At 68.5% G+C, this 9,688-nt stretch overlaps 1 protein-coding gene across 1 annotated transcript; it reads right to left on the bottom strand.

The window, feature by feature from the left end:
• Positions 1-1,867: 1,867 nt before the first annotated feature.
• CHADL (chondroadherin like) lies at positions 1,868-7,306 on the bottom strand (the record flags this gene model as incomplete). The annotated part of the gene is made up of 6 exons (XM_084254891.1): positions 1,868-2,104; positions 2,843-3,041; positions 3,491-3,657; positions 4,072-5,772; positions 6,156-6,312; positions 7,299-7,306. The coding sequence occupies 6 exons, from the start codon at positions 7,304-7,306 to the stop codon at positions 1,868-1,870; spliced, it is 2,469 nt and encodes an 822-aa protein (XP_084111017.1).
• Between the last annotated feature and the right edge of the window lie 2,382 nt (positions 7,307-9,688).

The raw sequence follows: 9,688 nt of genomic DNA, 5'->3' as shown, positions 1-9,688 counted from the left end.
CTGTCTCAAGGCCGCCACATCTGTGTCTCGTTTGCGCTCTCCTTTCCCCATCCCTGGGTGCCCCCAAGGCTGAGCCTGTCTTTTCTGTCCCTCACGGCTCACACACAGGTTGGCCCCACTAGGGTATGTGACGTGAGAGCACGTCACTGCCAGGACATTTTTACTCCCAGCGTAGAAAGAGCCTTGTACCCCTGGAGGGCACTGGTGACTGGGAGTCAGTGGGGTGGGCTGTGGTGGGAGTGGTTGAAACGTGGGCCTGCAGGGCCCAGCCTGTAGGCCCTGCCTGGCCACCTGCTGCTGCTGCCGGTCTAGACTAGGCCAGATCACACTTTGGGAAGGCGCCTGCAGCCCACACCGTTGCTGCCGCCTAGTCCAGGCCCTGGCGCTGCCTGAGGATCAGGAAGCAAGGCCCCCACGCCGGGACAAGTTAAGCTTGTTTCCACGGTCTGTTTCTTCACAGTAACCCTGTGGGGTGCACGTGGATTTCATTTGTCAGATGAGAAGAAGCAAGGTTTGTGGCGTAGTAACTTGGCTACTTAATGACAGCAACAATTAGGCCCGGCTGGGCTGCCATTTTGCAGCCAGCACACGCTCGTTTGCTTTGTTAGCGTCTTCCACCTGCCGGACGCCCAGTTAAAGGTGGGGGCCCCCACCCTGTGCCTTTCTGCAAGGTAGGCTCCCCCGGCCCAGACCACCCTGCCAGGGCTCAAGGCCTCGTGTGACCCTCAAGAGCGTAGCCTGTTCCTGGCCATTTCTTTGTGTGCCTGGAAGCACCGCCTCCCACAAAGATGAACACCTTTGGGGAGTCTCTGATAGGGAGAGTGGCTGGCGGAAATGGTCTGGAGTACCCTGATTCCTGCACAGCCACTGAGCAGAAAAGGTGGGGCTCCCGCGCCCCGGCCCCTGCACCCAGCTCAAGGCCCACAGGGAGCCCAGGGCTGTGAAGTGGGAGAGAGCACCGCACGGGCCCATGAGCTGAGGGAAAACACTGCTCTTGTCAGTGCCGGCTCCGGGTCGGACCTGTCAGAACCGCCGGTCACCTTCAGCTTGGGGTCTTTTTGGCAGTTTCGTCCTCACAGCCTCTCCACGAGCAACGCTGTTAGGGCTTGAAATGTATCCCTCTCAAAAAGATGTACCTCAGAACAAGGCCGTGTTTAGAAATCAGGTCATCACGGAGGCAACCAAGTCAACGAAAGTCATCAGGGGCTCCCAATTCAAATGACTCGAATTTGGGGGCCTCCTTGGTGGCCTAGGGATTAAGTCTCAGCACTATTACCATGATGGCCCGAGACCAATTCAGCCAGGGAGCTGCCCACACGGCGCAGCAGACCTCTCCTGACGCACCCGCTGCTCCCCTCAGCAGTGTATCTCAGTAGATCCACCTGTTCTGCTCCCACTCTCTCTGGCTCCCCACACCTCTGGCCTACACCCCAGTTCTTCTAAAAACAAATGATGAATTCTGGGCCTCCCCTGGTGGCGCAGCTGTTGAGCGCTGAGCTGCAAAGCTGCCCACAGTCTCTACAGCGCCGGTTCGATCCCCGGCTGCCAAGCGAGGGTCCCGCATGGCACGCAGACCTCTCCTGCCGCCCGCTGCTCCCCTCAGCAGTGTACTTCGGTCCTTCTGCCTGCTCTGCTCCCCGCTCTGGCTCTGGTGAATTCTCTCACCCTCCCGCGCTTCTGACTGTGCCCAGTGCTTGTATAAATAAATCTTTTAAAAAAATGATGAATCCTGATGAAACCGATGTGGACATGGACAGCCGTGCCGGGAAGATGTGAAGAGACCAGAGGCCGGAAGGGCCCTCCCCAGAGGCCTGGAGTGTGCGGCCGCCCACGCGGGCTCTTGACCGCTGCCTCCAGGGCTCCTGTTTCAGCCACTGGCCGGGCTGTAGCCCCTCGTGGCGGCGGCCGCGGCGGCGGCTCTAGCTTGGGCGCTGGTGCAAACACGGACGGCCCCAGCGTCGGGAGACCACGACGCCCAGGCTTCACGCCGCCGCGCTCCGCGGCTGTCTCCTGTGGCCTCGAACGCGGAGGAGCTTGGGAGCGTGGGCGCGGGCACACACGCCTGGGGCGCACCCGAGTGTGGCGGGCGTGCGTAAGTGCACACCTGAGCCCGGAAGCGGAGGCTAGCAGGGCGGCGGCGCTTGGACGGGCGGCGTGGCGGGGAGAGCACGCCAGGAGAGCCCGGAGAGAGGCGCGGGCCGGGGCTGGGAGGCCTGCCTTGCCAGCCGGCGCGCCCGCCCCACCATTGGCATAGAAAGAGCATTAAAGCCTGAAAAAGCCCCTGTGGCCTCCAGGACGCTGCTTTACCTGCCCGCCCTGTGCCTGCCCGCGCCACACCCAGGCTCCCAAGTCTTCCCAATGGGGGGCCAGGGGCAGCAGAGCCCTCCCCCCAGCTTCCCAGTGCCCACTTGTTCCGTCCCTTCCACAGGGAGGGGCGCCCAGATCTCACTCACTCTTCTCAGAGGTGTTGCTGGGGTGCCCTGAGTGGCCCCTGACCCTGGCTGACAGGCAGTGGGCGGCGCCATAGATGCTGCTCACTCCTGCCCTCCTCTCCTGGAGTGGGCGGCCCCAGGCCAGCTGGGAAGTGGTCAGCAGCATCAAGTGAGGGGCCAGCAGGACAGATTTATGGACACACCCAGGTCCAGGCAGACTCAGGCCACTGCCCCGCAGGACGAGAGGCCTGGGCCCAGCCCAAGGCGGGGCGGCGAGGATGGGCTTTATCGGTCGGAACCAGCAGGGTCATGGCCTAGCTCCAGAACCCAGAAGCCCCACCCCTGCCCGCCCCGGGGCCTTGGAACCTGCCCCACCCAGCAAGGCCTCCCCCACCTGCCCGGTGGCCAACCTTGTCTGCTCCCTGCCTTCTTCCCTTCACGGGGGTTCTCCTGGCACCCGGCCTGTGGGCTGGCGTCCGCTTGGCCTTCCTGGCAGCCCAGCCTGGGCAGCCTTCAAAGACAGCAGCCGCGGCCTTCACCCTCTGGCCCCGGGCGCTGGGTGGGGAGGCACAGGTGGCCCCCACCTGCAGGTTCATCCCAGAGAGCCACCTGAGGAGGAAGAAGATTCCAAGAAGCTGCTGAGCTTCCCTGAGAGGGAGGAGGTGCCAGGGAGCCTGGGGGCAGCCTTGGACCCTTCACCAGTCACGGCACCCCAGCAAGTCTCTGCAAGGGGAGCAGGGAGAGAGCCTCCGCTGGCCAGACCCCGCGAGTCAACCTCCCCGCTGGTTTGACGTAACCAAACAGGTGAGGAAAGAGCACGGCCAGGTCGCGTGGCCCAAGCTAGACCGTCGTGGCGGCTGACCTGAGCCCACTGGGCCTCTGGGGGTTCTTGTTGCTTTCTCAGACCGGATGAAGGTGCCCACACACATTCATGAGCCCCCCAACCCCATGCACGTTGGGCTCCCCAGGAAGGGGCGCCGGCTCTGGCAGGACCCCCCTCCCGGTGCGCACAAGGGGCCCCAGGAGGCAGCGGGGCCGGGCAGGGCGGGCGTGCCCACCTGTGCAGCGGGAGTAGCTGGCAGTCACAGCGGAAGGGGTTGCCGCTGAGGTCAATGAGCTCCAGCTGCCTGAGGCCGGGCAGGGCGGGCAGGGCCTGCAGCTGGTTCTTCTGCAGGTGTAGGCTCTGCAGCCTGGGCCCCAGCCCCGAGAAGGCCGAGGGGGAAATCTGCGGGGAGGTGCAGGCCCTAGTGTGAGCTCCTATGGGGCCCATCCCCGGGCCTGGGAGGGCCCCCTGCCCCCCAGCGAAGGGGAGTGGAGAGCCCTGATGGTGTGGCAGGAAGGGTAGTGCCCGCACGGAAACCCAGCCTGGGGACACCAGAACCCTCGCCGCCTGCAAGTCACCCAACACCCGGTTCATGTTCTCAGCCCAGAGTGGCAAAGCTCTTGGGGTGCAGATCTGCCCTTGGTGGGTAACCCCATGGATCCTGCCCCCCCAACCCCGACAGGCCTGACAGCTGTGGGGTCTGGTTCATCTCGGGGTCCCCAGCCCCAGGCCTGGCGCTGCAGAGCAGGCCGTGGGCGCTGCTGGACACAAGCTGTGGGGCCTTGTGCTGCCCCAGCCCCACACCCCTGCGCCCACCTGCTCCAGGCCGCTGCCGTTCAGGAAGAGGCGCTGCAGCGAGCGGCCCACGGGCCGGAAGGCCCCGTCTGGCAGGGCCCGTAACGGATTGCCTGCGAGCTGCAGCTCCAGGAGGGCAGGCAGCCCCTCCAAGGCCCCGGTGGGCACCTCTCGCAGCTGGTTCCCATCAAGGTGCAGCTTCTCCAGCTCCCGCACTGGGCCTAGCGCCCCAGGGGACACGTGGACGATGCGGTTCCCGCTCAGGTAGAGCCAGCGCAGGGCCCGCGCCCCCTCCAGGTCCCCAGCGGCCAGGCGGCCCACGGCGTTGTCCTGCAGGTGCAGGGAGAAGAGGCTGGGCAGGGCGTGCAGGGCGGCCCCCGGCACCCGGGCAAAGTGGTTGCGCTCCAGGTACAGGTAGCCCAGGCGGGGGGCCCCTTCCAGGGCGGCGGCGCTGAGGCCCGAGAGCTGGTTGTCCGAGAGGTAGAGGTAGAGCAGGCCACTCAGCCCCGCCAGGGCCCCGGCCTCCAGCTCCCGGATGCCGCAGCGCTGCAGGTGCAGCGACACCAGCCCGCCCAGGCCTGGGAAGGCGGCGCGGGGCAGCGCGGGGAAGTGGTTCTGCCTCAGGTCGAGGAGCAGTGTGTCGTCGGGGAAGCCGCGGGGCACGGCCTGCAGCTGGCGGCTCTCACAGCTGCTGTGGCGGGTGGCCGAGGCGCACACGCAGGCGCGCGGGCATGGCCGGGCCACCCCCTCCTCGTCCCGGGGGGCGCCGGGAGGACCACGGGGCCGGGCGGTGGCCAGCTCCTCCTCCTCCTCCCCATCCTCGGCCCCGTCTCCTGGGCAGCGCAGGTCCGAGGGCCTCAGGGCGTCCAAGGCCTCGCCTTGCAGGCGCCTTGGCCCCCGGCATATGCCGCCCGAGCGCACTCGGGCCCGCACCAGCCACTGGAGCAGCGGGCGGGCCCCGCAGCCACACCACAGGGGGTTCCCCTGCAGCCACAGGCCCCTCAGCTGCCCTGGGCCCTGCAGCGGCGGCAGGGTGGCCAGCTGGTTGCCTCGGAGGTCGAGGGTGTGCAGGCGCGGGCAGCGGGCGAAGGCCCGGGGGCCCAGGGCCTGCAGCGCTCCGTGGTCCAGCGTCAGCTCCCGCAGCTCGGGCAGCGCCAGCTCGTCCTCCTCGCCCGCGTAGGTCAGCGGGTTGTGGCCCAGCTCCAGGCGGACCAGGCCCCGGGCTTGGGACAAGACCGAGCCCGGCAGGGCCTGCAGCTCGTTGTGGTGGAGGCTGAGGCGGCGCAGGGCGGGCAGCCCGGCCAGGGCCTCCGGGGCCAGCACGCTGAGCGCGTTGTGGGACAGCTGCAGCCAGCGGGTGCGCGCCAGCCCCTGGAAGGCCATGGCGGGCAGGTAGACCAGGGCGTTGTGGGCCAGGTTCAGCGTGAGCAGCGCCCCCAGCGCCCCGAAGGCCCCCGGCCGCAGCTCCTCCAGCATGTTGCCTTCCAGCTCCAGCCGCCGCAGCGAGCCCAGCCCGTCCAGCGCCTCCTGGGGCAGCGCGCGCAGGGGGTTGGAGGCCAGGTTGAGCAGGAGCAGGCGGCCCAGGCCCCGGAAGGCGCCCTCGGCCACCCGCTCCACCCGGCAGTGCCGCAGGTCCAGGCGTGTCAGGTGAGGCAGGTCTCGGAAGGCGGCTGGAGGAATCGCCGTCAGCGCGTTGCCCTGGAGGTCCAGGCGCCGGGTCAGCTGCCGGGGGAGGGGGCGTTGAGAGGCGCCGGGCCTGGGCGCCCCGGGAGCGCCTTCTCCCCCTCCTCCCCTCAGGCTCGTTGTCCTGCTGCCTGACACCTCCTCCGGGGAGTCCTTCTGCCCCCCGGGCACCCCCCCCCCCCCCCCGCATTGTCCGGGGAATCGTCCCTGCCCGGGGACGGTCTCCTTTCCCGGAGCTGCTGGCGCGCCTGGCAGACACCGGGGCTCACGCCAGGTCGCCCTCCGCGCGGGGCCCGCCTGCTGAGGACACGGCTCCCCGCCGCTGGGGATTATTCCCATTCTGTGGCTGTGCGGGCTGAGCCCCGAGAGGAGCAGTGACTCGCCCAGGGCTCCCCCAGCCACTCCTGCCCCCCCCCCCTGACCTCGGGGATGGCCTCGGGCGCCTCCGTGAGGTTCTGGTGCCGGCAGGCGACGTGCCCCCGGGGGTTGTCACAGAGACAGGCCGGTGGGCAGCGCTGGGCGGGCCCCGGCGGCAGGAGCAGAGACAGCAGCACCCAGACAGGGGCGGGGCTCCGGGGCCTGGCAGGGGGGTCCGGGCGTCACGGGGGCCCGCGCCCGCTCGGCGCAGCTCCCGGAAGACCCCCCAGGCCCCGGGAAAGTGCCCTGGCCCTGCACCTCGGCCCCGACTCCCGGAGGCTCCCCGGGGAGTCCCTCTCACCGGCTGGATTTGCTGGGGGGGGGCTCCCGGGTCTGGGGGAGCCGTCCCCGGTGCAGGCAGCAGGGAGAGAGCAGGGTCCCGGGGCAGGCAGCCAAGTGGCCGGTCCTGAGAGCACCGCCTGGCAGCGGGGGGCGGAGGGCCAGGCGCACCCCGAGAGCCCACGAACTGCGGCCGGGAGCCCGGAGGACCTTGCTGGCTGGTCAGGGCCGCCCGGCACCGCCCTTGTCCCCGCCTGGGCCCCGCGGCCTGCGCCGGGTGGGGGTGCCCAGGGCGGTCTGTGCCGAGTTTCCTGCGGGACCCGCGCACCTCCCGTGGGCCGGCGCTCACCCCGCGTCTCTGGCCGTCCCGCCGTCCCCCGCCCTGCCCGGAAGCCGCCTTCGCCTCGTGACCACAGCCCAAGGGGACCCTTCCAAAGCAGGGACGGCCCCGACCCCCCACCGACAACCCTCCGACCTCTCGGCCTGAGGCTGCCCGCACCCCCGGGGCCCTGCTGGCCATGCCAGGGCAGAGCTGCCCCACCCCAGCCCACCCCGCCCTCCCTGGCGACCACCCCCGCGGCCGGGCGCCCCCCTCTGCGCTCTGTGGGTCCCGCCATCTGTTCCGTGGTCTCCTTTGGGCCCTCGGCGCCGGTGGGCTCCCCGAGACGAGCAAGGGGCAGGCAGGTCCTCCTGGGGATGCGCGTCCCGCCTCAGAGGGCCCAGGGGTCCGGGGCGAGCCTCGAGACCAGCCCCCGGGAGCAGCCGAGACGCGCTGCCTTCCCGGGAGCCCCCGGACACGCTCGAGAACCCGAGGCCCAGAGAGGCGCAGGGGCCTGTCTGCGGCCACTCAGCGTCCCCCAGAGACTCACCACTCCATGCCGCGCACCCCGCCAGCCCGGCCCGCAGCACTCTCCGGCGAGTCCAGCCCGGCCCCTGCTGGGGCACCGCGGGCGCCCGCCCCACACCCAGGTGGGCAGCGGCGGCGGCAGCGCTGAATGGGGAGCATTGTGGGCAGCCCAGCAGCCGGGGGCGGAGGCGGAGGCGGCTGGAGTTACAGGGCCTCCTGCCCGCCCCGACGGCTGCGGGGCTCTGGGCTGCCAGGCGGGGAGGGGCCGGGACGACTGGCTTGTGGGTCCCAGACCTGAGCCCCCTCCTGGCTGCCCCTCGCTGAGCCTCAGGTTCCTGCTCAAAAACCATGCTAGGAGCTAGTGCTGCTGCTCTGGAGGGCAAGGTGGGCCCCTGGCACACAGTAGGTGCTCAGAAGCCTCCTCGTAATTAGCACACGTTGTTTATACTGCCCAGCTGCGCATGCTCAGATGAGTGCGCGCGACCCAAAGTTTGTCTTTTTTTTTAAGATTTATTTAATCACACCAAAGCCGGGGTACCGGCCAGGGGTGCCACGGGCGAGAGGATTCGCCAGTCCAGGGAGCAGAACAGGCGCATCTCCTGAAACCCGCCGCTGAGGGGAGCAGTGGGGAGGCAGGACAGGTCTGCAACGTGCGGGCCGCCCGCTCCCTGGCCGGGGATCCCAGAGGCCGCAGGGGTGAGAGTGCGGAGGCGCAGCCCCTAGGCCGCCAGGGAAGTCCCAGAAAATTTTATTTTAAAATGTGGCTCTTAGGGGTGGACTTGATCACTGCTGAGATGGGGTGCCCTGGGGTGGCGTAGCTGAGCTCCCCAGCCTCGTGCCCTGCCTTCCCCACCAACGCCCACGCCAGGTGCTGGAAGCGTGTCCAGTGAGCAGCGCGGAGGCCTCCTCGGTGTCTCTAAGGCAGCCCCCGCGCAGCAGAGCTGGGGCTGGCGTTTCCACGGCCCATCGTTGCGCCACGTGGCATTTGATCCCTCCCCGGCCTCGGCCCGCGGGCCTCTGGGTTCCCCATCAGAATGCCGGGCCGGGAGGGCCGTCGCCAGCCCCCGGGGTCTCCAGTCTGAGCTCACGTGGAATTTCTGGCTCAGCCCTGAGCCCAAGTCGCGCTCCGGTGGGTCGGGTCTGTAGCGTCTTCCCGATGTGGGGGTCCCGGTTGTCCAGGCCGAGGCAGCTATGATCTCTGAGAGCCCAGCCAGTGCTCAGGGCCTGGAGTCTGTGACCTCGGGCCTGGACCGTTCTGGGCTGCCTGGGGTGTCAGGGCGGCGGGGCGGGTGGGGCAGTCCCAAAGGCTGTAGCCCTCCAGGTGGGGCTGCACCTGGAGCTGGCCGGGAGCCCTGTCCTCTGAGCTAGTTCGCAGGACTAGCCGGGCCAGGCAGGGGCAGGGCTGTGCTCCCTGAGCCCAAGGGAGCATCCTCAGGGCACAGTCCCAGGAGCAAGGCCTGCTGGCCTCTCAAGCTTCAGCGAGATCAGTGGTTGTCTCCTGCTCCCAACAGAAGCTGGCACACTTCCTAGGAGGCAATGAGGGCCCTCCTCGGGTGACTGCAGGGAAGGAACCACCAGGCCAGAGAAGCTTGGGCAGGCCCAAGCCTCAGTTTCTCCGTCTGTCAGGTATCACCTGTGACAAGTCCTCATTGAAACTTGTGCCTCTTGGCCCCCACGTCACTGTGCTGGGCCCTGAGGGGTGATCTCCTGACCCCAACTGGCAACTACCTCAGAGCTCAGAACAGAGCCTCATCGGGGGTGGGGGATGAGCTGGTCGATGAGACCCACCACCTGCCTCCTGTAGTATCACCTTCTCGGGGAGGAGGGCCACCTGGCCAAGAAAAAGGTTGCCTGAGTGGTCCTGCAGCCAGAGGGAACAGTGCCCCCAAGAAAGCTTGGGGAGACCTCTGCACTCCCCTGGGAAACAGGCTCCCCAGAGTGCCTGCTGTCCAAGGTGGACAGCGAGGTGGGTCTGCTGGGCGCTCCTCACCCACACGTGCAGAGCGAGGCCCTGCTCTCCCAGCCACGACGCCCTGCGGAGGACGCCCCGAAGGCCCACAAGGGGCCTCGTCAGTGGGGGCTGTGGCCAAGCCTGTCAGCCCAGCAGGTACTCAGATGCAGCAACGTGGCCACCAGCAGCTGCAGCCTGAGGGGACCAAAGGCGAGGCAGGGCCTGGCGGGACAAACAGGTCGACTCACAGCCTCCAGCGCCCAGAAGGAGAGATCCCGTCACCCTCCTCAACCCCCGAGTAGCTGCCCGTGCCCGCCCTCCACGGACTGCACTGCTGGAGGGAGCTGGTGGGCCTGGCGGGAGGCGTGCCAGGGCATGAGAGGAGGTTGGCACAGGGGCTCTTCTGCCAGAGACGGCCCCTTCCAGACTGAGGAGCCCACTCGGTGGCAGGTTTCGCAGTG

This window comes from Talpa europaea (assembly GCF_964194135.1).
Source record: "Talpa europaea genome assembly, chromosome: 15".
Lineage (NCBI taxonomy): Eukaryota > Metazoa > Chordata > Mammalia > Eulipotyphla > Talpidae > Talpa > Talpa europaea.
The sequence above is the reverse complement of the archived record's forward strand: the minus strand, read 5'-3'. Positions and strand labels throughout refer to the sequence as shown.